The sequence below is a fragment of the Bacillus rossius genome, chromosome 7, assembly GCF_032445375.1.
Source record: "Bacillus rossius redtenbacheri isolate Brsri chromosome 7, Brsri_v3, whole genome shotgun sequence".
Classification (NCBI taxonomy): domain Eukaryota; kingdom Metazoa; phylum Arthropoda; class Insecta; order Phasmatodea; family Bacillidae; genus Bacillus; species Bacillus rossius.
In genome coordinates, this window is record NC_086335.1 from 72,356,472 (window position 1) to 72,384,231 (window position 27,760).

The following is a 27,760-nucleotide window of genomic DNA, read 5'->3' on the forward strand; positions in this document are numbered from 1 at the left end:
TCACCCGCTCGTGTAGTCACCAGTACTGAGCTTGCTGAAACTGTCTGAGTGTGCAGTTGAAGACTGCTGGTTAAGAGCTTCATTCACAACATTGTAGATGGTATGTTTCTTCCCAAGATAAATTATGGTAAAAATAATGTTTCCAAATGTGTTAAAACATGCAATAGGCCTTAACTGGAACTTCACATCCACCAGAGGAGTTGGGCCGTCCACACTTGGCCCCCACATGGACTGGAGATCAAAACACTGAGAACTAGTATTTCAAAATAGAAACAAGGCTGCTAAGTTTTATAGTGTATCCAATTCTTTAATTATTTGACACTGCTGTGTTACATAAACAACATAGATAATGCATGGATGTCTAATTTGACAATATGAGGTACAGAAGAGTAAACCAGGATTATGTTTGATTACATCATTACAGCTGAGTTGCCGTAGCCAGGCTGTCTACTTCTTGCCTCCGCCGCTGCTGCCGTCGTAGCGAGGGTTGTTGGGGTTCAGTTGGTTGGCACGGTTGTCCAGGTCTGCCTTGCCGCCCTGGCCGCCGTACGCAGCCTGGTGACCTGCACAGGCCCGCCAACATTGCTAGCATGAGCCACAACCCACTAGCGCGGTGGCAATCCTGGCAGGCATAGTTGGGCCCGGTCACTTATCTTAACTATTTTAATGTGCAAGATAGTGTATGTCCAAACGTGAAAGTCAATTGTTTATTGCTAATAGAATTAATTGGGAACCTTACAAGTTATGCAATATGCGCAGATAACTTACTCACAACCATGGCAACTTTATACAAGAAAATTTGCCTGGATACAAGAAACTATAAAATACCGGAAGGAAGAACTAATGTATTTAAATGGATAAGATTTTTGGTAGTGTCCTAAATGAAGAGGAGAAACTGCTAGGTTATTGCTTGGAGGCAGAATGTATTTTGAGGCCTGGTAGCAAGTGATATAAGCATATGGTGACAAGCAGCAAGTGACCAAAGCTCTTCCATAATGGGGCTCCATTTACCTCTGGCACCAGTCATACGATAGAACCTGATGATAGATTTTACAATTTAATTATGGACTTGCAGGAAATTATACTTCTAGAATTCAACACTGAATATTCTTAACAATAACTTTCCTATCAGGAATTGAAGCAAAGAGTCCAGTGAAAAAGCTAGCAGTAAGTTCATCTAAAAATACAATGGTCATATGAGCACATACATAACAGAAGTCGAGTAATATGATTTCTAAATCTACTCAACTGCCTCTGAAACTGCTCAAAAAATTAAGACCTGAATATAGCTTACATATTTCTTTCTGAATGTTGCATTGGACATGTATTTGGCACACCCTATTTCTATTACTCAAGCAGAAATATCCTTTAGTGCAGTTAGCTAGATGAAGATATGCTTGAAAACAACAATTGGTCTACACTTACTGCTCAAAGAACATTATACAATGAATCAACATTTCCATGACAATAGTACTTTAATTACTATGTTCACTGGTGGAATGGTGCAAAAAGTTGCATATATTAAATAAGTTATATTTTAAGTTGAGCAGTATTAGTTAAGTATTTACCTTATTTAAAAAAAAGTAAAATTTCAATTTTTGTCATTTTGTCATTTTTTTTTTTTTTTTTTTAAGTCTGTTCTTAGTACACACATTAGAAGTAATAATTATTTATGATTTAAGACACTGAATTTTTTTTTTAAATTTACTGTGATAAAATTTTATTAAATAAATACTAAGTAGTCATATTCAATAATATTATAAACATGCATATAAATTATTTAATTTAGTAAAATGATGAAAAGACTTATAATAATGCATAAATTATACAAACAACATATTTATACATTTGATAAAGTTTATAAACACAATTTCTATCACTAATATTCACAATAATTTTTTTAAATTATATGGACCAGTATTCAATATCACTAAATTTCTAAATGCGTCTGGCACGTAGTTACGCACCCACTACTAGCATTCGCTACTGGAGCAGCTACATTACTATCAAATCATTAGATTTGCAGAGCAAAAGGTTAAACTATACAATGAAAACATCTGATAAAAAAAACTTCAAAAATACTAAACCTTGGCTTCGACCTGATTTTTACAAAAAATTTAATTGAAATACTGCCCACCTAGTTAAAATTCATTAAAAAGTTTTCACACACATTAGATGACTATAAATGATTAAATTAATGGATAGTTATGCTGTTATAAAGTTTAATTTTTTATTACTTATGTGTATTCATGGAAATTATTTCCTAACAAACATAATTAATTTAATATTTTAAGTATAAATATATGCATATAGGCCTATCTAGTATGGAATAATCAATCCAATGGACCGAACATTTATTTAATATTATAGTAATACGATAAATGAAATGTATTCATATATATTTTGCTTAAAGCACAATTTGTATAATCTACGCAGTATAACTACAACCCTACGAATCCTGACAGAAGATTGTAAGGAGAATATGTATTAAATTGTTGTAATACCAGAATCCCTATGTTTTTTAAAACTTTAAATTGCTCTTTCCTGTAACTATTTAGTTTACAAATATATTCCAGGGTAGTTTCACTAGTCTCGTATGACACACCGTATGTCCCCTAACTTGTATGAAAGTGACTATAAATGGGTTTATGTTGCTACACCTGGGTCTGCCATCCTGTGAAAATTTTGTAGCTTGGTGCATGTGCAACATAAAAATTACAGTCATCATTTTTCCATTACGGGCCTAAAGTAAGCCATTCAATTATAATAAACTTGACTCTTATTGGTCTGGAATGTCAGCAGTATCATCATTTAGGGTGCTTACAACATAAACCATCACAACACAACAAACATCCAGCAGGCTCGCCAAGACAACAGACGCAGATGGCTGCTCACCTGGGCCGGTCGGTTCGTGCGTCGGGTTGCACTGGTTCGTGCGGTTGGCCTGAGCGTCCTTGTCCATGGCTCCACTCTGCAACAAGCCCAGTGCTGCTCCATTCCCGTTCTGCTTCATGCAGGATTTCCCTTCCGTCTAACTAACGTGTCCTAAGCTTTATTGAATTTCACCTTCTGTATCATTGGTGGTTTGCTCCCAGCGGGTATTTTCAGCAATCTGCATGAAATACTCCACAATTTTTAGTTGGGTACCTACTTACAAATGAGTTAATAATTTTATTTTTACAGATTCTCTTTCACAGAAGCATATCACTGTCAGGAGACCTTGTATTTCACAAAATTATATAGTGGTAAAATGAGAAATAACTTGGATGGCCAGTAATAGTGAATATATGTATATATATATATATTGACGTCGACCCAAGTGTCTCCTCGGCTCCCTCAGGCCGTTATGCCTCGTCAACGTCCTCCCTGTGTGTCCCCAGTGGAGTGCGACGGCCAGGAACGCACCCGCGTGCGCCCTAGCGGGCTAATGAGCAAAGCTGTGAATGTTCTGTGTTTCTGCAAGGATGTAGTATGTAATTGCAGCCTGGCGCGCCGCGAGACGGGGCTCTCTCCCACGCCGGCCGATTTCCCCTCCCCTCCCCGCAACCCGTGGGCGCCGGCCCGCGGGCTAGCGGGGAGAGTCAGTCGTGTTCAGGGCTCGAACGAGAACGGTCGCGTACGCCGCTCCGCGCTGCTTGCGAGGCGCGTACCCGGAGCTCGTGGCCTCTTCTCGTTTTGCAGTTCACGAGTACGGCAGTCAAGCTGCCTCCGCGAGTCATTCGCCGCGTTACGGAGTTTACGAGTCGTCTAGTGACATTACCAGTCGAGTACGGCAGTCAAGCTGCCTCCGCGAGTCTATCGCCGCGTTACGGAGTTTACGAGTCGTCTAGTGACATTACCAGCCGAGTACGGCAGTCAAGCTGCCTCCGCGAGTCATTCGCCGCGTTACTGAGTTTACGAGTCTCCGAGAGACGTTAATCGCAGAGAATTCCAGACCATACGTTACGTAACAGGACGCACGCGCATCGCGCTTCTTCATGGTGTAGCTTAACGGGACTAGTACTACGTGTAAGCAGCATCTGTGCCGGGGCGTCATAGCGGACCTTACGGTGTTACGTGAGTCTGGGTCGCCGTGGGAGGGGAGCTGGTTCCGCGGTGATTTCGCCAGGCTGCAACAGGGTCATAAACCGTTAATAAAAGGGGCTCGTGAAAACCGTCAACACGGAATCGTTATTGGAACAATTTACCAATATTCCTCTCCACCTAACTCCTCCCTCCAGGTCCCGCAGTTCCCGGTCCCGGCCACGTTGGCCTAAACCCACTCTCCGCAGAGCAGTACGGGCATAAATGGACATTCACGCAAGCAGGGAACCGGGGGCCTCAAGCCGAGGGACGTCAATATATAGTTTTAAATGTGAGCCAATCTTTCAGTTCTCACCAGTGATTTGTAAACATCTAACCTCAGTAACAAGTAAAAGTGTTTTCATGTTGCAAATAAACTTATACATAACTCAGCGCTCAAAATTTAACCTAGAATTCTTAAAAATAATACAGGGCATTAGTAAATAAATGAAAAAGAATTCATTATAGGGAAAACTGGTAAAAATTTTCCCCTCTTTTAAAATCCAATTATTAATCTGTTTAACAAGATGGCACTATTTCATCATAGCTACCTGAACAGGAGTACCGAACGCATCACATGACAGTATCTCAATGCTAAACTGATGACATTTCTCTCTAGACTGAAATTGTTGCCTGCATTTTAGAGATACACCTATCCCTCACTTAGCAAGTCTTCAGATTGCGCGAATTCATTTAGCGCGATGTTAATTTAATTGCCCCAGTCTTGAATAGCACGTCTGTAAATTCCAGTTAACACGAAATCTCCGCAGGAAAAAAAGTCGGGCATGATGCCATGAAGTCTGTTTCAACTTCTGTAAACAACAGATGTGCCGCCGTTGTCGCCTGGTCACAAACCGGGCCGTGAACTCAGTCTAGCCAGTGGCAGGCAATTCACTCAAACAAAAGCAATGTCTGCCCATTCAGATGCCGGTAACTGTACATGCTTGATCACACATAAGTCATAATGCATCATGTTCAAGTATGAGACAAAACTAGAAGTATTACGGCGCGCAGATTGTCATGAAGGCCACGCTTATGTTGGTCGCGCTCAAGTTTTAATTAAGTCAACTGTGCACACAATCCTACGAAATAAGGACTCATATCAAAAGATTATATAAGTCTGATGCTGTTGGTTGTACTAGCTAGAATATATTTGAAATTAGATACCAGAACAGAAATTAACAGATGTGTAGTGTTTAGGCGCGCAGCGTTTGAACTGCGCGCGTCATCGCGGGCCTCCAGCACGCCACTCCCCTCATCCTTCTCCCTCATTCCCCCCCCTCCTAGTGTTTGCTCAATTTGTACTCGTTTCCCCCAACCTTTCAATATGCGCATGCGCGCGAGTTTATAAATTCAGCTGCAGCCATGTAGAGGGCCTTCTTCTACTGGTTGCCTTTGTCAGGCTTGGTCGTCAGCAGTAGCTGACCTGTTGTTATTTTACTAGCATGTAGTCCAAGAGCTTCTAGTTAATCTACGTGCGTGTGCGACCTCAGGGGAGAAATGTAAGTTGGATCGAGTCGTCAGTGAGGCGGTGGCCCTCACCCTAATGTAGAATCATTTATGTTTGAATTTGTTCTGTCTAAATTCCTTTTCGGCCGCCACCGATCAAAAATTGTTTGGATTATTGCTTTAAAGTTAACTTAACCTTCACTTCCGTTTTTGTTTGTAACTGTCTCCCCCTGAGACGTCGTCGCACGTATTTGTTTGTTAAAGTTTTTTAAAGAGTAATGTAACTTCTTTCTTTCGTGCACCTGCACTTTGCGGTAGATTTGTAAATTCATTTATTGTAATATAACTTCACACGTGGAAATTATGTCCCTTTTTGACTATCGTTGATTGAATCGCCTACTGTGTAGCCGGCTTACCCATTCATATTATAATTGTCAACTAACTCGTTTTATCAGAAATTTTAACGTAATATTAATTGTGAATTAATATTGAATTTGTTCTTGCTTTTTGTATTCAACTTTGCATTGTTTAAACTTAACATTATCGGAAATGTTAACGTAATATGAATTTTGAATTAATATTGAATTTGAATAAAATGTCTGTGTACCTGAAACCATTTACCTTGCTTACCTAACTGCTCCAGTCACGTAAACCCCAGTCCTAGCCAGGTTCTGGTTTCCCTCCAACCCTAATAGGCCCCCACCTATTACAGATGATTCACATAGAAAATGTTTTTAAATGAATGTTGCAATTAAAAAAATAATCATTGGCCTGACAGGATTGGTGTGAGCCAGGTGGTGATACGTGAATAAGCACACTTTCATTTTTGAAAAATAAAATATAACTATCCGGTCAGTAATATCAGTTTCACTGTCAGTAAAGCATGGTTTGAAAAGGTATGCAACGCGAGTTGAAGGTCACGCTCGGACAGGCAAGTCAACCAGCTGATTGACGATAAAGTACATAACCACGTATCTCCCGTTACACTGTGTCATATTTGTCATACAAAGTGTGATGGGAGGCATATAAAGATTAATGGTGTGACATATTTATAGTTGAGTGTTATTCTACGCGTTTATATTACGTAAATATAATATACACAATTTTGTAACACATTAAATTAGCCTTGCTATTTATGGAAACTAATGCTTCAGAATACGCGATTTCGAATAACACGAGCATTTTTAGGAACAAATTAGTCGTGCTAAGTTAGGGATAGTTATACGTGCTAAGTTAGGGATAGTTATACTTTTTTGGCACGTTGAGTGTCAAATTTTAATATGTACCAGTGCACATTACCAATAGGTTGAAAGTCCAATGCAGAAACTACTATAGCCATTAGCTGAAGTCAAGATGGTAGACCCACATGTGGCTACTTGCACCAGTGTCACAATTTAATGCGTATTTTTTTTTTTAAACTTTTCACTATGGACATCCCCAATTGTTCATTTAAGTTAATACATACGGATGTATCACACACACTGCCATCGTTTCGAGATTTGAGACTTCCACAGAAGGAAGCACAATGTTTACACATTTACATTCCAATCAACTTCCATTTCATTCACGAAATCACTCCTAACAAATGTCATACCAGGGAATTAGGAGGTAGGTCCGTGGAAAATAGCATAAACAAATTAGCTACATAATGTCGCACAGAGATTATTTTTGAATGATTATTGTAATTCTTAGTGGGCTACAATTAACTATTATTAATTTTTATTAATTGATTGTGTAAGCCATGATATTTTATTAGAAAAATTAAGTAAATATGGTATAAGAGGTGTTGCAAACAATATTATAAAATCTTACTTATCAAATCGTTCACAAATTACTAGTATTAATGTGACTTATAATAATATTACCACTACTTCTAGGTCAAAAATTTTGAAAATTGGTATTGGTGTTCCCCAAGGTTCAATTCTCGGTCCACTTTTGTTCTTGCTTTTTATTAATGATTTACCTTTGTTTCTAGATTATGGCCAGACTATCATGTTTGCAGATGATACCTCCATTATAGTAACAGGCCAGACTTTACAGGAACTACAAAAAAGAATTTCCATAACCCTCAACCAAATGCAAGACTGATTCTAAATATTCAAAAATCTTCTATTATATATTTTAACTCTCAAATAAATAGATTAAATAATATTGAAGTGACTATTGGCAATAATATTCTTAATACTGTAAAAACAGCAAAATTACTGGGACTGAATCTTGATGAGAATCTAAATTGGACTAATCATATATCTTTTCTGTGTCGTAGACTTAGTTCTCTTTGTTTTGCCATAAAAACTATTAATACTGTAACTTCACATAAAGCAGTTATGGCTATGTATTATGCAAACATATATTCAATAATGAGATATGGTGTTATTTTTTGGGGAAATTCCTTAAATTGGCTAATGATATTTAAGCTTCAAAAACGGGTTATTAGAATTATTTATAATCTTAGTAAGACAGATTCTTGTAGGCCTATTTTCCTGAATAACAAAATCTTAACATTTCCAGCCATTTATATATATTCGGTTGTCATTTATGTAATTCAAAATATTAAGTATGTAAAGAATAATTAAATACATAATCACTTTACCAGATCTATTTATAAGAATCATATTCCTTTTCATTCAACAAAAAAATACGAATTGAACCCTTTTTACATGGCCCTTAAACTAATAAATGTTCTACCGATATCCCTGTTAAATACAGCATCCCAATCACATACCATATTTAAACGACATCTCAAAGATTACCTACTCCATACTCCATACTCTGTTAATGAATTCCTCAGTGCATCTACATAAATTGCTGCATTGTTTTTTATTATCATTTTTTATTGTAACATATATTATTGTGTTATAATGTATTATTTTTTTTATATTGTTTTGTTAGTGTATTATGATGTTGTATTTTATTTATAATGTTACTGACAAAACGTGGACATATGTACTGTCAAATATAGGACGCTAATAAATGAAATGAAAAATGAAATAACGTATTTCCTCACCATTACAGCCCGACATGTCTCATACACAGAAGCAGCAGTAATTGTTTCTAAGTGGTCTACATTTAATACCAGTTTGCAAACGTGTTACTGTTAAGTGTTTCTTTCATATAAACTTGATATCTGTTTCCATGGTTTTAATAACATTTATATATATATATATACATATACACATGTATTTATGACTTGTTTTAATGAAATATTAAATAAAAACCAAACTAAATGATCAGTATCCTTTTCTTAAGCAAAATTATTAAAAAAGCTTATGAACCTAATGGTTATACCCGGCAAAATACTAAAGGGAGGGGCGGCGGGCCAATTCCCTGGAGTTCTCTCACCAGAGGGTGGGGGATGAGTTTTGATATTTTTTTATGCCTGGCAGTAACCGTTAGGACGAAAATTTCAAACCTATTGCTAATATAATTTATGGATAACCTTGCAAGTGATATGCAGATTTTCCGTTTACGTTTCTCCACGCGACCAATAGAAGCAGAGTACTTAGCAGCGTTTGTAGCCATGTTTTATTTTTATAAATAAATTATGTTAAAAAATTGTTTCCAGCACAAGAATATCTAGTGGTCTAGTATTACTTTGTAGTTTCTTGTTATACAGACATTCTGCCCGTGCTATGATCTTTTTAAGCATAGAATTTTTTAAAACTAAATATTACGTAACCTTGAAATGATCATCTCTTTGGTTGCAATTTTTTTAAGTTTTCGTGCATTGTGGAAGCAAGACACGCAATGGCAATAATGAAATTTTCCGCGAGATCGGTTTCCGTTTACGTGATCAGTCTCTTGAGTCGTGCCATTACAAACCAACAGAACCTACACTGTTACATCATGACAGGTTAATCAAATGTTTCCTGGGCTCCAAATCACGGTGGTACCAGCCATATCTGAATTGCAACTTCCTGTGACAAAACTATATCATGGAAGGTGTTAAACTACGCAGTTTCAGATAGGATGTAGACTATCTTCCTTAAAACTACACCACAATATATATTGAAATTTAAAGCGTGGATGACTTATTAAAACTTACACGTCCCGAAAATAATAACAAACATATCAGCTACACTTACATTGAAATTTCCTCAAATGAAAATGATTCACGTAGTAAACACACGAGAAGTAGCAAATGACATATATTATGTATTAAGTATAAACTTACCAATAAACAGCGCTGATTTGAACAGAACGACGTCTCGCGGGTCTTACTAGTGCTGGTTGTTGAATCTGCCACGGAATGTTATTCCTGTGTATATATATCACCCTAAACAGAAGGGGGCTCCCCGCTGAGTCGAGCCAGCGAGGTACAGCCCGACCTCTCCAGCCGGGCTTGCCAACTACCTGGTCTCTCATGACGTGATCATCTAACTACGTATGAGTTCAAAAACCTTACCATTATACTTCTATATCATACGAGTTCAATTTAAACTAAACGAACAAGAGATTTCTGTTTAATAGCCGTTGATTGAGTATAAAATTACAACCGCCCTACGAGTGTGCTATTCACGAGTTAACTAATCGTATATTGTTAAGTTGGCAGTCCTGTACAGGGAGCTCGCTGGAGGGTTGTGCGGGATTACCGTAGTTCTATGATACAAAACTTTGTTGTTTAATTTCAGGGGGAAAAGATTACGAATCGTGATTCGTGACTTTAGCTCCTGAGTTTAAAAGCCTCACATGTCACATGTCTCCAATAACGTTAATAACGTTCAGCAGCTATACTCTATAGAATGCCACAGGATGATGAACCACATACCTAATTAGTAAAATAATTTCATTTTCAAACAGCTTTTATGTATTTTTATCAAGTTTTTCGAAGCATGTACTCGGTGAAACGCACACCAGACGTGTAAATAGGATACACTTCTCACCACGTCACTAGAATAGCTATTGTGTAGGCGTACAATGACTTCTGCTGTTTTCCGGTCTTACCGACATATTTCGTATAAGCTGATTATTGCGTTTTTTTATAAACTATATGTAATGTTTACTAGTAACTTTTTGTTACTGTGTGTACATACATACAGCCGTGGGTGTTTACATTTCTTAAAAAGTATCGCTAAGAATATTTTACCGTTTTTATGTATTTTAGGATTGATATTTGCACTTGCTGGGTGTTTTAAAAATGTACTTTGTATTTTAACAGACATTTTAAATCATTACTATTTTTTATGTAATTGTTCACAAATAAGTCGTTGTACTGGATTTTTTTATTGTTTTGGCCTAGTTTTTCAGGTTTTTCTAAATAAGTTTAATATTGTCAAGTAATTTGTATTAGGATTGCTGTTTATAACTTTCATTAACGTGTTACATAATTGTCTGATAATCACGTATTTAGGGTTTTCAAGAAAGCTTTTAAACTTTGTTTACATACTAATTATATTTGTCTAACACTGTGTATCAATGTTTTCTAAAATAATTATTTTGATTTTAATATGGTACTATAGTGTTATATTACATTTTTATTCAGAACGGGCTGTTACATAAAGTTCTAGAACAATGGACTTGGTGTGGGATCTGGGATGTAAGTATTAGAAAGAGGCAGGTATATGAGTATGAGACGTATAAGTGCGAGTGAGATAGAAACGGTGATTCCCCACCAAGAGAGAGACAGAAACGATATCTCTTCGGAGCGTGGGAAACCAAGGCCAGACGTTTTTGATAAAATTAAGAAGGGACGGAGAATGGGAAGTCTCTGTCAGGGTCTCCAGATTAAGTTTTCATAATTTCCCCATAGCTGACAAAAAATTTCCCCAAAAATCTTTAACCTACCTTATCTATTCCTTAAAAATATTATTTATTATCAGTGTTGGCCGCTTAAAGGTGTGGTATTATATGTTCAGAGCTGTAAAACTATCGTACGTATCAAGAATAAAAGTATATAAATTAATTTTTTAATATATAAAAAAATTGAGTCTAACCAGAAAAATAAAAAAAAATAATAAAACCTGCTGCACGGGCGTCACTTTGAATTTTTTTATTATTTTGTTTTTTCATTGTTCTATTGATTTACCACATCACGATGGTTTTTTTTATTTTTATGATTAGGCTATAGATATTTTTAAGTTATACAATACATTGACTATGTACCCCATCAATGGTATAATAAATTCAGAAATATACAAGAGAACTAATTTGTGGTCTAATGACTGACTAAAGTACAATTACAAACAGCATAATTTTATTTATTTATTTTTGATAATATTGAGTATATACCAACACAAAATATACTTTTTCTCTGTGATAAATATTACAGTAGACTGACCTATTATAGTACAATTAACGAATGAAATTAAGCGACATCTACTATTAGGTACTATTTTACTAATTCAAACTATATATCATTTATACTGGAATAAAACAACAATAATGTCAGTACAACCATACTTATGCCAAAAGCAACATGACATTGACATCGTTATGATTATTATATACATCCTCTGACTTAAACTTGGCGAGCATTTTAGTGCTTGGCTCAAATTTATTACAGCCTTCGTTTCTGAAACTGTACCACACTCTAATTATGTGATCTGCTGTGATTGTGTGCATTCTATTTATCAATTTGTTTTTCACCACATTCATTATGGAGAATGCTCTCTCCACACTAGCATTCGAGAACGGCAAGTTCAGAACACCTGTCACCAACTTGCTGATAGTCGAGAATTTTCTCTCACCAGCAGCATCTTCAAAGGCAGCCACATCACCCCAAAATGCTTCTGCTGTTGAATTAACTTTGTTCCATTGTTGATACGGAAGAACCCGCCATTCATCCAAAGCGCTGTCAACATTGTCAGCTCCAAGCAATTCTTTGAAATTGGCCATTATATCCTCCACGTCAGGCCAGACTTGGCTAGTAGCAGAGTCGGGTGAGAAACAGGCAGTGGCATGTATTCAATAGACGTTAGGTAAGCAGTGCTTACCCTGTTGTTATGCTGCTTGGCGTAATGTAATAATTTTTGCTATCTGGTAATTTCATCTTGTGTGCCAATGCGATCTGATCACTGTAGCGGGCGCGTCGGGTAGTGTGTCACCCGGTTGTCATGGTAACGTGAAAACTGGGCGGGTGAGGAGGCCGGGCGGAGGGGGGAAAGGGTTCGCGTATCTTCGTGAGACTACTTCGGTAATGTTCGCTCAAGGCCCGCTCTACCCAGAGCAGCAGGCCTTAGCTGTGTGTGCGCGTCGTGCAACAAACAAATACAATAAATTTTATTTTTACAACTTATAAGGCATGATTTCATTGTGTGCAACAGTGCCCATTTTATTCTGTTTTCGTTTTAAGTGCTAGCCAGTGAGAACGTAAACTTCATCTGCGACTGCCGTCCATGTGCCAACAAGGTAAGCTGTGAGTTCCGCAGCGTATGCTGCCCGGGATGGAGCAGGACTTGCAACCCGGCCCCAGCCGAGAACACAGCCACTGCGTTGTTTGCAATTTTTTGAGTACTGATTTTAATTATTTTTCTTTTGAAGATAAAAAAAAAGTGTTTGGCAGTGTGGAGACAGACTCCTGATTTAGACATAAAAACAATAGGAAAATCTTTTGTTAGACATTTTAATTGTAATTTATATTCAAAAAATGAGTGGTTAACAGGCTGCCCATTACTTGGAAAACTTATTTGCTGGCCGAGTGCATTTTATACTTCTACCAGGAAAACTGCAAAAATAGCCCCATTTTGCACCTGGAAATCCAAATTTTTCCGGGCCCCCCGCCTTAAGGTCGGGGATGGGTGAGACAGCTTACCCACACAATAACTCCACCACACGCCACTGGAAACAGGAAATTTTTTCCAAGAGATTCATATTTTTTGGAATTCTCTTCTGATTTCTTGGCATAATTGACAAAGAAATGATACACACCATTCTTTTATGACCCTCAAATCGTTGTGGTCAATACCACCTGTTGCTTCATTGAAACTAAATCCCAAGTTGATACATTTAACATTCATCACATGATCTCTGAAATTTAAATCTGTCAAATATTGTCTCCTGACATAATTTAATCACTCTGGGGGAACTAAAATTGACAGATAGTTCAGCAGCAGACTATGTAGATCTGATAATAGCTTTAAAGGTTCAACATTATCAGCCTGAAACATGCAATTACAATCAGTGATGGTTTTTAGGGCATGTTTCAAAAATAGAAGGTACAATTTATTCGGTTTTGATGAAAACATGAGCGCTGGGCCGAGCGATGGCTCTGGGGTTTATTTTTTTTAATGGACGTTTAATTTTTGTATATTCAGTTGTACGAAATTTAGTATGAATTTTTAAATGACTAAATAAATCAGGCAATACCTCGAACTTTGCGTACAAATTTCTTTTTTCTTCTTGACCTGTAACCTGTATGTTCCACTCATCACCTAATTTGAGCTAGCCAGAGGTGGTGGGTGGTAAAAATGTGTTGTTCGAAAAAGGATAAGAGATGGCATTAGAAGTAATACTAGGCAGGCAGATTAAATACTTCCTCATGTTTCCCCGTTTCCGAAATATTTTTCCACAAAAATTTCCACGAAATTAACCCCCCCCCCCCCCCCCCCCCCCAAAAAAAAAAAAAAAAAAAAATAACAACTGGAGACACTGGTCCCTGCCTATATGTATGGAAAATGGTTTTCAGTGCTTATGTTGTGTACCGTTATTGGCTTGTGATTTGAATTGTGTGTGATTGGTCGGTGAGGTCATGTGACTTCTCCTTCCTGCGTGATGAAGAAGGTGGCATGACTTCACCGGTCGTCTGTTGATTGCTGCACCAGGAGGGCGCGTTCGGTGGCTTCTCACCAAATATGTATGAATTTTGAGGAGGATAAATTTAACGTCGGTAGCTAGAGCCATGCCGAAGAGAGTAAATTAATCATTTGTTGTTTAGAAACTTTTTGGACACTTTTAACTAGAAATTGCGGCTGCCGACGTCGGAGTATGGCTCATGGCGATTCGTTTTCGCTGGGTGCGGCTATGTTTGAGGCCACACTGATTTTGTGTACTTACAGTAAAATGTTACTGAAGGACTTAACCTACATTATTTTTCGCTAATTCTCATCGCCCGAGCTGCGAGCAATTCTTGACAGGCGGATGTACGAGTTGAATGAGTGAGAAGAATTTTGAAAGTGATTGGATTCGTCTGTGCAGCATTCTATTTTGAAAAATAAAACAAAAACTACAACTGGCGCTTAACACATTTTTTAATTTTATTTTTATATAACGATCCATTATAAAGTTAACTAACATTGAGCATAACTTTTGTTATGCAGCTTTAAATTGCAGCATTGCCAAGTTTTGAATTAGCCGCACCATACTTTAAACCGCACATTAAAAAAAAATTCTGCGTGGATTATTAAATTGAAAATGATACAGCTAACTCATGTTCTTGTAATAACGAACAGCCATTGAACAAACCCTTACAATACTAAAACAAGCATATCATAAAAAATTCCCTGATTTATTCCAGTTTTCCCAGTCTGTGGCCACCTGAAAGAGAGGAGAGGAAGAAAGATGTCATCTGTCACACGACACATTTCAAAGGCAGTAAAAATCAGCTGTCAAAAGAGGCATAAGCAACACAGTTTAGATGCCCAGCGTGTAGTTTTTCAACCAAGCTGTTCCAGCCCTTGGTCTGGCATGTGACGATACGTTGATGGTTCTTGGTGTTGGGGAGAAGAGGTACAAAACACAGGCACAGTAGGAAACGCAACATTCGTTTATTTGTGCAGAAATTGGGGGAAAAAAAAAAATCATATTTTAAATTCAAAGCATCACAATTTGTGTTAATTTAGTTTATTGTGATTGCGAATTTTTCAGGTCCCTAGGCATGAGATATCCAGTGACTGAAGGACTGCGAAAGCTTACTGAACAAAATGGGATTCCCAAGGATGATGGACGTGTTACTGAAGAGGGCGTGGGAGAGAGAGTTGTGCTAATGTTCCGCGCCCCACCAGCGAGCTAACGGGCATCTTACTGGCTAGCCGGCCCACTGGCCTACCTCGTAGCTCGCCTCGTAACCATACTTTAACAGATTATCTTACAGCAAATGTAAGTGCGTTGTTGGTGCAAGAATTGCAAACACAGATCCAGCCGTGCCCAGTTTACGTCGAACACTAGCGAGAACCACGAAGGTTACCAATCTCTGTGCTTCAGTGCAAGAAGGTGTAAGCCGAAGTCCCTCTTAAAGCAGTCGTTATCAAAACATACATTTCGAATTTGTGTCTGATGGTTGTCCGAGGACAACTCCTATATGTTTACAATGAAGGCTAATGGTGAGCAAGTGTGATATGAATCAACCCATAAGAATAATCAATATGTTATTGGAACTATGTTTTTGATGTAACCAAAACACATAATCAAATTAACATTTCATTGACAAACACTTGATAATTTTTAGTAAGAATTCGCAAATGCACCATTTATCCTTAAAAAAAACCCACTGAAATAATGTTTCCTAGTCAAATACTTACCAATCCTAATTGAATGCAACTATTGTTTTCTGAATAGAGGCCCACAGTAAATTAATAACTTTCTGATAGTTCTAATAAAAGTAATTTTCATATAATTAGGAAGTAAATAAATGGAAGACCATAAAAACATGGCCACACAGTCTGCAACCCTAGGCAGTCACTTAACCTGTCAGTGTCTTACAATCAACAATGAAACTGTGGCACCAAGTTAGCATCATTAAAATCAATTAAGTTTTAAGAAATATATGTGTTCAAAAAAAATTTAAGGAATTAGTACATTTCATAATACTACACTATAAGATACTTTCATTATACAGCACAAGTGAGGCTGTACAGAGTTCAAGAATGTTACATGTAGAGCATTTAGAAGACACACACATGTCTGGTTTGACCAGCTTCAGAACTGATAATGGCTTCATGGTTATGACCAGTGAGCTGAGATGGCTGCATGTCACACAGTACTCCAATGATACAGGTCACGCCTCGCATCGCCACATTAGTCCGAGTCAGAGTGGCTGCATGTCACACAGTACTCCAGTGACACAGGTCACGCCTCACATGGCCGTGTTAGTCCGAGTCAGAGTGACTCAACACCCGAGTCTCTGCCAACTCTGCCTCCTTCCTGAGACGCGCACTCAGCTCCTTCGCCGGGTTGAACACGCCGTTGGTCTGCTGGTTGCAGATGTAACAGCGCGTCGACTTCTTGTACTGTGCTAGTGCGCACTTCTCGCAGAAGTAATGGCCGCACCTGCACAAAATGCATTCACATTAGACTCACAAGACACACTAGTCTCCACAGTTGACACGATGCGGTCCTGTTCCATTTGGGAATACGGTTCCATTGTTGGGAAACTTAAAGATTTAATACACAATCCAAACAACAGTGTCTGTCTGAATAAAAGTCACCCTTTTATTTTAGGAATTGTACTATTAGTTACTGAAAACTGTATCAAGTGAGCAAACATTAGATAGAGACTAGCTTTCATCGAGGTTATAATCATTTTATTAACTTCTATTTATGGCCACTGGCTAATTTCTGAAGGCAAAGAGTTAATTCCTGGACATCTGGTTACACAGAATCATAAGGTCTAGCAAACATGTGTAATGATACAACACAGGCTTCACTAGGATGTTGCCAGGCGCGCTCCAACGCCACTCTGCCTGGCTCACCACAGCTAGTGCAGAAGCATGGCAAGTGTGTTTGTGAAGTTCTCCTCCTAACATTCGTTGCTAGTTTAGAACTTAGTTAAATATAAATTTTTATTTGTACTTTATTTTGTTGTCTGGATATGCAACACAAAGGTACATATCATTCCAGAACTTAGGAGTTTCAACTGCTGTGTAGTCCACTAAAGATTGCAGCTGGCATGATGACTGAGGCATCTTCTGTGTTAAGTTATGCCAACTCGCAGGGTCACAGTCGGAATAGTTTGTTGCTGGTGTTCAACTAGGAGTCGTGAGAGATACAGTAAAACACTGTTAAGAAGTTTTTCAAGGGACTGGATGCTTAAAACTTGTTAACAGGGAAAACTTCTTAAAAGGGAAAAGTAATTTCCAACATAAAAATCGATTTTACTCACATGACATGTACTGTTTCACACAAAAATACACTTACTATCATTGGCATGCTGGAATAATGGAATAACTAATGACGTATTTTTTATCAGTAAATTGAATTATTAAAACTGTATTTAATTTAATAAGCACATTAAAATTAGTATTATCAAAACACTAGCAAAAAAAGCAATAACTAACATTTATTGTTTTAAAAAATATACGCAAAGAATTCAAAGAAAGTAATAGCTGGCGCTATATGGTTTACTTTGTTTTCGTCAAGTGTCTTGAATTGGAAAATTGGTGTACTGATGGAACAGCCTCTAGTCCCTGAGAATGCAAGCAGGTGATTGGTCGTGCGGCACAGGTTTTGAAGATCGTTGGCGTTTCTCATTCGTCAGTTAAGCCACGAATGGGGAAAATGCTCTGCTGGTGGAACAGCCTCTCAGTCCAAACAAACGCAGGCATATGATTCGCCGAAATACACACAAGTAACAGTGTGTGGTGTGCGGCGCAGGTTTCGACGATCGTGCGCGTTTCTCATTCGTCACTCGAAATGGCGCACAGATAGAAGAGTGTGTGGCGTGCGGCGCAGGTTTTTAGACGGTCTTGTTCTGTTCAAATAACTACCGTATTGGCTCGAATATAAGGCGACCTACAGTTTCAGGAGGCCAAACAAATGTAAAAATAATTTTGGTAGAAATTAATGTGAAAATTCATTAGACATAAGTTTTGTGTTGATAAAAATCGTTTTTGCATTTATGTATACCGCATTTAACTTTCCGTTTCACTTAAGCTACGTATTACTATTTAGTAGTGTGTTAAGCGTAACAAAGCAAACAAAGAATGCAGCTTGCCGGAACAAAACAAGTGGCTAGCTGCCATGGTGAAGCATACGGCCATGAATAACTTCGGTGACGTGACCGCGAATATTTGTCCATATTACTCTCTGACAGAGAGTCTCTGTCCTATGAATTTTAAAGAAAAATCTATGATAATTATGTTGTTTGAAAGGTTTTTACATAAATAAAGAGTGGATTACTGTGAAATTATTAAAATAGCTTTTGTAGTAACGAACCAAATTCCTGTAAATATGGCGTGTTCGGCAATGTTTGTTTTACAACAAAGAAATATTGTGGAAAGACAGTTGGCAGCCGTGAATTACCAAACATAACATCCAAAATGTTCTTAATATTTTCTGTTTGTAAACGTAAACAATCGTTCTGAAAATAGCTGTGATATTTTATTACAAATATTTCCGTTAAAAATCTGAAATTAAATTACCGTAAATGTTAACACGCGATTGTACACAAAGTACAAATATGAATTGTGTAATAAAAGGTTGCCATTTTGAGATGCTTCAACATTCACATTTTTACTCAAGAACATATATTTTAATTTTCAACTTTAAACAATTGTGAATTACTGCAATATTGGGTGGATTTATCGTTTTCCCCGTGTGAGGTAACGATGTTTTAGTTAATATAAAAAATCGTGAACATTTTGTTTAACAATGTTTCTACTGTAGCTTTCAGCTTGGAACTAATGTTAGCGGTGCTGACGTCTTGGGTGCGAAAATAAGGAGTCTTCCAATTTTCGCATCTCTCGTTTATGTAAAAATGGCCGCCTTATATTCGGACCAATAAACGTATTAAACATTTGGAAATATGTAAATTTTTAAAATTAACCTTAAAAATTGTTCAAAAGCTTAAAGATAAACAATATTATTTTATTTTTTTCCCACAAATGCTGAACGTTATATGCAGGAAGCATATATAAAGACAAACGTTATGAAAGGGAAATATTAACATAGGGATATATGGAAGTGATCAAGGGAATAATTTTTTCAACTTAATAAACGGGGAAAACGTGTTACGTGGGAACGTCTTAAGCGAGTTTTACTGTATGTGCACGGAGAATCGCGCCGCAGCCTATATGCCCCAGGCATGGGCTACGGTCGCAAGACATCTGGGGTGGAACTAGCAGTTGACACTCACGATTCAGGCACAGTTTCAGCAAACTGACCTGACTAATTCCGGGATTATGTGGCATAAATGAATCTGCTAATTCTCAATGAGGGAAAAAAAAAGTGTACGCGCATTATAAGTTATACTTCTTTTAGATTTAATAAACTAAACTTTTTGAAATAATAAGTTTAAAAAAATGTTCATATTGGTTACATAACTTTTGTAACAGAAAAATGTTTTTCAGCACAAAGGATATATGTATGTAGTGTTAATTACATTTATAGATACATGTAAGCCAAAGTACTTACTACGGCTCAGGCTTTACACAGTAAAGACAGATATTTTTTTAGAGTTTTTAGAATACAAAAATGCATTGTTTTATTTCAGAAATTTGAACTACTGATGGATGGGAGATGAAAAAATGTATTTTTCCAAATCAGACATAGATATTAATTTTTGTCTTATTTTGAAAATGTACAGAATTTCATTTAGTACCAAATTACAGCAAAAAGGGATGGGATTAGAATAAGGTGGTTTTTCTAAATCACATGTGGACTACTCTTTTTCGAAACAGATATAGACAATCATTTCATTTTACTTTATTTATCAGCTGGGCAAAATTTCTTTCAAAATAAAAAAAATTAATTTTATGGAAAGTTTGGGGGGGGGGGGGGGGGGGGGGGGGAATCTGGTTGAGGTGGCTGCACAAAATTTCATGTACACAGTGATATTTTTCCTCTAGTTCTGAAGGTTAAGTGATCATAATTTCATCAAAGTTAAAGTAAAAAGTAGATTTGCATAAAAAAAAGGCATGCAAAAACATAAACACTTCTTTATATATACAGTAGAACCCTGTTATAACGAATCTGAAGGGAGTCATTTATATGTTCACTATAGAGGGGAAACTTTATATCTGGGAAAACTTTTATATTGGCAATACATACTCAAAAGCAAAATCTTAACTACACATAGGCCTAAGCCAAGAATAGAACGAATGAAAATACTCAAAGCAACAGTTTTATGAGCAAATGCATATATTATTTTTAATGAACTACACATTTACAAACTTTCTATTACCTAATGGTTCCTGGACATCGGCGTATTATCCTTTTTTCAAGCATTTAATACTCTGTGACGTTTTCGCAGCTTGAGAAAGAAGATTGTTCAGCTTGTTTAATATTGTACTTAATGTGGATGTTGCAATTCCCAGTTCCTTTGCTATTAACACGTGCGGGACAGTGGGGTTTGAGTCTACCTTTTCAATAATGTCCAGTTTATCTCGCACAGATAATGCCTTACGTTTTTTTACCGCGTTTTTCACCCATTTTTATGTACGTATTTCTTATTGAAGCACATTTGCAGCTTAATAACACAAAATTCTTTTTACTGTCATAAGTAAATAAACGAAAAATAACGAGTCTGGCGCATCAAAGATCACTACGTATCATTTAGTATCGCAGTTGCTAAAGCTGGAACGAAATTTTCTGCAGTCCACAGAGTTCTATCTAGTGGTAGTCTTACGAACCTTACTCGATCAAAATGTCCGAAACATGAACGATAAGAATGAGACGTAAAAATATTGAATTTGCTGCTATAACGTACATACGTATTTGTGTGGTGATAATTTATGTTTAATTTTGATAACATAATAAATGTACACGCGTTCGCCCATATTTAACTATGCAGGGAAAACTATTTTTTATTTTCACCTGATCACCATTTATGGCTACACGTAGCCTACCGAGGAGACTCGAATACGACTTGTTTATAATATGAACAGTGGACAATCGAGTAGCGTATTGCGGAGAAAAACTTCAATGTGATCCAGAATAGACGTTTTGTGAAAAAACTTGTAATTATATGAAAATATTAGAGATAAATGTGCATTATGTCGGCAAAATTTGTTCGTGGTACACGGGAAAACGTATCAACATTGACAAAAGTTGTACGCTATATCCAATAAATTAATACATAACCTCACATCATTTTGCCGGGACTGAGACGGAAATTCACAATAAACGGGAATTCATTATAGGCGGGTTCACTATAAACGGGTTCTACTGTACACTTCGTTGCATTTCCACTGCTTACTAAGATTTCACCCTCAACGCACTTAAAGTAATGTCACTTAAAAAATATTAAACAGCTGAAATAATTGTTCAGGCTAGGGGACTGTGGGTCGCATTTAGCAAAAGAGAAATATTACTTTGTTTTCTTTATTACTCTTATACCTTATACCCACAAGCACACACACATGCACACATAAATGCAGGATGTCACAGAACTCAATGTTACGGTGGGAAAAGATGGTAGGATAATAAATCTTGGTTCTGAATCTAAAAGCAAAGAAACTTAATTGTCGTAATGTGCAAGCTGTAACAATTTTTTATAAGTTTGAAAATCTCCACCTTACAACAAATTGTTAGATACTCTGTCTACCAATTTTCATATACTAATATTCTAATTTACGCTACACAGTCCTAAATAACTATACTATTGATAACAATTCAAAATAAAATCAAACATGTTTTAACTTTGTAAATTTTTTTTGCATAAATTATACAACAAAAATATATTTTAATTAGGTAAATTTGACTATTTGCTCTAAATAAACATGTACTTTACTATCTTGGCAAGTTATTTCAAAAAATGGTTCATTTCAAGAAGATTTCAGAAGGTGTAACAGTGGAACTGGTCCTGAGCGAACACGACGGCACTCACTTGGTGACGACAGGCTCGCTGAACGACGAGCGGCAGATGAAGCACTTGAAGGGCAGGTGCTCGTCATCAGAGTCCACCTCGTACTGACGCGGGTCTTCGTCCGCGTCTCCGTACGTGCCGTCCTGCATCTCGCGTTCCAGCTGCCAGCCCAGCTTGTAGTCTGAGCGGTCGTGCAGGAACTTGCAGCTGTCTGCAGCACGGCAGAGCACGGCTCTCGTGGTGCACCAGGCACTCCACTCGCAAGCTACCACACGCAGGAACACACACCTCCAAAGCCACAGAAGCCAGTCTCCTTGTAGTCCTTGCAGATGTCGGGTTGGTAGTCCCACCGCACCGTCGCTCTCAGATTGGCCGGTGCTCTGATGGGGCCCTTCCTCACCTGAGACACCAGCACACAGTCAGTTCTGGCTTGCTTGCAGAGAGAACAAAGTGGCATGTTTCAACATGAACAATTCACTTATGAAGTTGAAACAACACACGGGTCAGGAACAGCACCACTCAGGCATGTTGCTTTCTCCGGGCCTAGCACTGATGTGAGTGCCCGTAGGCTGTGTCATAAATTAAGACTGTTTAGTTTTTAAGCTGCAGTTCAGAAACAGGGCTCTGTCCTAAGTTTGCATAAATACTTAGGCTTTTAACAGCAAAGTGACTGTAAGGGCAAATTAGTCAAACAAAAAAGATGGCATGAAAAATTGATGGGAAACAATTTCATTTTGATGGATGTTGCCTCAAACCTGAAGCAAATGTTAGTTTGTGACTCTGGCTGTGATAGTTTATATTAAGATCTAGATTTAACAAAAATGTAAATAAAAATACTGGTCAGATCCTCACAGATAAAGACCAGGGTAAAATATAAAAGTCAATCTGAGAAGACAACAGACCCTGTGTGGTAATCGTGGAGCAGGACACGACTGCAGCATGCCACTCACCATCCCACTGGAGGCGTTCCCTTGTGCCGTGTCTCGCTTCTCGTAGAACTGGGTGTAGTTGTTGAGGCCGCGGTACAGCCCATCGTCTTCCTTTCCCTTCAGCTCCTGCAGGCCCCAGCCAATCACCGTTCATGGCTTTACCTACCCCACTGCTTGCTTGCTTTTTAGATTTATTGAAATTAGCATTCTTGAAACTGCCAATAAAAATAATCTTAATATGTTTTTAATATAGTAATTAGAGACATGTGAATCAGTGTCATAAATGACGAAATTAATTAAACAATGGATCATTCTTTTTCTCCTACATTGGAGAAATAAAGTGCATGTAATTCAAAAGCCAAATTACAGTCCTTACACCTACAAACTTAATATGTATGACTATTGTCATGATGCAGAGCAAAGTTTAAAAATAACCTTAAGAGTGAGCACTCACCTTGTTTATCTTAAGAGCGTTCTCGAAGATGGACTGCGCATCCTTGCTGGTCTCCGTCTCCGTCTCCAGCACGGCCGTGGCGCCCATGTCGGCTGGGCCCTCGCGCTGCGCAGCCTTCCGCGAGCGGTACGACACGGTCGCGCCGTCCGCATCACCGGACAGCTGGCGCGTGCCCCCCGACTGTCGACACACCTCGCTGCGACCTCCCTTGCTCCACAGGCGCCTCAGGCTGTGTGTGCACTGCTGCGCGCTCACAAACATCTCTCACGCACTGCTTGTACACAATCCTGACAGGAGCACACGAGCGTTGTATTCTCTGCGCATTCGCTCCCGGCCCAGCCGACCACACTGGCTTCCCATCACACTGCTAACATTCTACCCAATGCACAAACACACAGGAATTAAGCTACGAGAAAGAAAAAAAGTTATTTAGGTACCTATTAAATCCTTCTCAAAGTAATACTATTGAGTTAATGTGAGTTCTCTCATAATACTTAAAAGTATTTTAAAATCATTATTTTGCTCTTTAATAACACAATAATACAAAATCTGGTAGCTAAAATACTAGACAAATTGAGATGTAACTAGCCCCCGGCTCCCCAACAGTCAAACAGCTTTTAATACCTTCTGAACATTAGGATTCTCTTTGGTGCTGCTTCTGTCTTTCTTCACCACGCGCGTCTCATCTTCACTGCTGCCTGCAAACACAACAGTGAATAAAAATTCTACAATTTTTGGGTTAAGTAATTACTTCATATTAGTTGTACTGGCTTTTTAGAGCAGTCATAAAACCAGGTTGTTTAGTTGTTGCTTAAGTATATATGTATATCTTTATTAAATGATAAATTATAAATGTATATAAAAAAAGTGAAAATGTTTATTTAACTGTCATTTTTAATTTACCCAAAACTGTAATATTAAAATTGTCATTAGCTGTCAAACTTATATCAATATTGATGTAATTTTTCAAACACTTGGCTAATATGTCATTTTCTAATGTAAATATGTTTGACATGTTTAACTCAGTGTGTCGCACTCCTGGTCGGTGAAATAAAGGTACTAATTTTGATTTTCGGTTGAATCAGGTATATATATTTTTTAACTTTAGAAAAATTTTCCACTCAGGTCCAACACTGTGGGGTTGCCATTTCCTTTCACAAAAATCAATGGTAAACCATTGTACAATCAACCTGCCACGAAAAACCCAGGTACACCACTGCTTCTCACACCGACGTTACTTTGGATAATCGTGCTTAGATACGTGCATAAAGGAATCATCATCAATGCAATTATGTAAGCAAATACTCCCGAATTATATATGCATCACTGCAAGAAACATTTGCAGCGATAAACAGTCAATATTTTTGTAAAAGTCAGTATACAGCTAGACGTCAGCTATCCGAGCCAAGAAGATTACGATAACCAGCCAGGCGCAAAGACGTAACTAAAACTCCCAAGGGGATAAATGAGTTATGATTCTTGATAAGAGCCAGCCACATCTCGTAGAACGAAAATAACAAATCTTTTGAACGCATCATTACAGGAAAGCTATCTTTTCACAGACGAGAGAGCCAGATGTGCATCTTCGGTTTTTTTTTGTTCATTGTAAACAAATATGAAGGTGTTGATAAGAGGATACTAATGGTCAATTAGGTAAGGTTAGCTACATTATAAATACTTTACAACATTGTGGACGGTTGATTTGGTTAGGATAGCTACATTAAAGATACTGTGAAATCATGTAAACTTCGGGGAACTTCGGGTGTGGCTCTCTAGTTTGTGAAATGAAGGCTTCCCATCATTACATGGAACCGAGACAAAAGAATCGATTCGGTAAAAAGAATCGTTCTGCCCATAACTAATGTCGGTAAATATGTAGTTGAGCGGTATTTGCGAAAAAAAATGTTAAAAATCCGAAAATACCTTTATTAGACGCTATTCAACTTCCTATTTTCATTAAAAGCGGCGGAGGTAAGAAATTCCAAATACTTTAGGAGATATCAAATTTTTTAATTTCATCATATGTAGTTGAGCGGTATTTGCGAAAAAAAATGTTAAAAGTCCGAAAATACCTTTATTAGATGCTCTTCAACTTCCTCTTTTCATTAAAAGCGGCGGAGATAAGAAATTCCAAATACTTTAGGAGATATCGCCGTTCTTATTTTGCATACAAGACCTGTGTTTATCATTCGACCGTCGCCATTTTTTTTATTTTGCCGTGTGTTTGTGAATGCCTAATTAATGAAAATGTTCGATTAGGTCCGGTCAGTTACATTATAAATACTTTGAAACTAAGCGTACATTAGAAATAATATGAAATTATTTCAATGGTTCTTTAGTTTTAAAGTATTTATAATGTAACTGACCTGACCTAACAAACCGGGACAAAGGATGAACAGAAACAACTCACGTAAAATTTTTTTGTTACTTATTACTTGCGCAACAATAAAAAATAAGACTTTAAAATTAGAAACGTTAAAAACTCGCCTAAGTTGGAGGCGGTAATTAAACACGATTTTAAACAATAAATGAAGTAAATAATCACGTATTGGTTAATTTGAATTCTGGCCTATCACGAACAATCACGTGACATCATTATCCAATAAAAAAATAGATGCTCGTAAACAAGAAACAATGGTGAAAGCCACAGGAACGCACTGCTATAATTGTGATGAAATTTAAAAATTCAATATCTCCTAAAGTATTTGGAATTTCTTATCTCCGCCGCTTTTAATGAAAAGAGGAAGTTGAAGAGCATCTAATAAAGGTATTTTCGGATTTTTAATATTTTTTTTCGCAAATACCGCTCAACTACATATGATGAAAATTAAAAATTCGATATCTCCTAAAGTATTTGGAATTTATTACCTCCGCCGCTTTTATTGAAAAGAGGAAGTTAAAGAGCATAGAATAAAAGTATTTTCGGATTTTTAACATTTTTTTCGCAAATACCGCCCAACTACATATTTGCCCTAATGTCAACAGGTTATGTTAACAGTAAAAGTATTCGGATACTATCCATTCATTAGAAACGCGTCCTCTACATTGTGGTTGCATTGGCAAAGGGATGTAGGGATGTGTGTGCTGTTGACGCAACCCTAAACACTCGGATAGTCAGGGGCACAACAACAGGGGGGGGGGGGGGGGCAAGGGTATATTGCCCCCCCCTCTAAAACAATGACGTGGGGGCAAACGGGGGCAAAGAAAGTGCTGTGTAATCAATTTTTAGATAATAAAACTGCTTAAATAGCACCATTTTCCACCTTGAAATACAAATTTTCCCGGGGGAGGACCCCCGGCCCCCGCTTCAATAGGGGGGGGGATCGATGATTCTTTATAAAAAGGTATATTGCCCCCCCCCCCCCCCTTTGAAAATTTTGTTGTTGCGCCCCTGGATACAGTTAATATGTCACGAATCTCCTGATGCTGTCAGTGTTTCATAACCTATGAGAACAATAAACAACAAAAAGAAGCCTTCCTTTCAGTTTTACTTACTATTTTCATAATCGGTTCCTCTCCGTTTCCTCGCAACTTGTTTTTTTATATTTCGTTTTTTGAATGTAGGTTTACCTATTAGTTTATTACTTGTACTTTCCTGATCGACAACTTCCATATTACCAAATATTGTTGTAAAACAATAACAATATAGGAAACTCAAACCTTTTAACATGACAAAAGCAGCGATCCTAGCGGCTTAGCCTGAAGAACGCACGCGAAATTCAAATTACCTTGTATTACAATGGGAGAGCACAGCACAGATTTTCTCTCGTAGTTTGAAATATTGTTGTCGTAGATTAATGAATTTATACTTCATAATGTTTGTATGAAAACAGTGTATTCGTAAACAAAACAAGTTTTCATAATTTACAAATACATAATGATTTAACGTAAATAAAAAATTACATAACTTTGAACAAATCAAAAATATTTAACTTTAAAACTGAATGTTTCAAAAATATTTTTTTATGTTAGTAATAATTTCGTATAACATGAAAAATTTACAAAATTTCAATTTCCTGATTTTGGCGCTTGACAGAAAAAATACACACACTCTCTCACGCGAAAATTCCAAAAGTGGTATTTGTGAGTACTAATAACCCAAAAAATACCATTGTGATTTTAATGGCAGCAACTTAAACTATCAAAACATTTATAACATTATACAGCATGCAACTAACCTAACCGTGACAA

The 27,760-nt window shown here is 37.4% G+C and overlaps 1 protein-coding gene across 2 annotated transcripts; it reads right to left on the reverse strand.

Moving 5' to 3' along the window:
* Positions 1-474: 474 nt before the first annotated feature.
* On the reverse strand, positions 475-27,760 carry LOC134534382 (E3 ubiquitin-protein ligase RNF113A). Of its 2 annotated transcripts, XM_063372842.1 has the most exons (8): positions 27,065-27,253; positions 24,194-24,267; positions 23,570-23,749; positions 23,137-23,241; positions 22,475-22,586; positions 22,208-22,397; positions 16,524-16,713; positions 475-563 (listed from the first exon to the last, which is right to left on the reverse strand). In XM_063372842.1, exons 1-7 carry the CDS (start codon positions 27,237-27,239, stop codon positions 16,533-16,535), a joined length of 1,017 nt encoding a protein of 338 aa, XP_063228912.1. In that variant the 5' UTR covers positions 27,240-27,253; the 3' UTR covers positions 475-563; positions 16,524-16,532. The 2 variants fall into 2 exon arrangements, with proteins under 2 accessions (XP_063228912.1, XP_063228913.1); XM_063372843.1 differs by lacking the exon at positions 475-563 and having other exon boundaries at positions 15,194-16,713; positions 27,065-27,760.

Coding starts and splice junctions, on each gene's coding strand:
- LOC134534382 (XM_063372842.1), bottom strand. CDS start 27,239: ATGTTAAAAGGTTTGAGTTTCCTATATTGTTATTGTTTTACAACAATA. Junction 23,750..24,193: donor AGAATCCTAATGTTCAGAAG/GTATTAAAAGCT, acceptor GTGTGTCGACAG/TCGGGGGGCACGCGCCAGCT. Junction 23,242..23,569: donor ACGCTCTTAAGATAAACAAG/GTGAGTGCTCAC, acceptor TGGGGCCTGCAG/GAGCTGAAGGGAAAGGAAGA.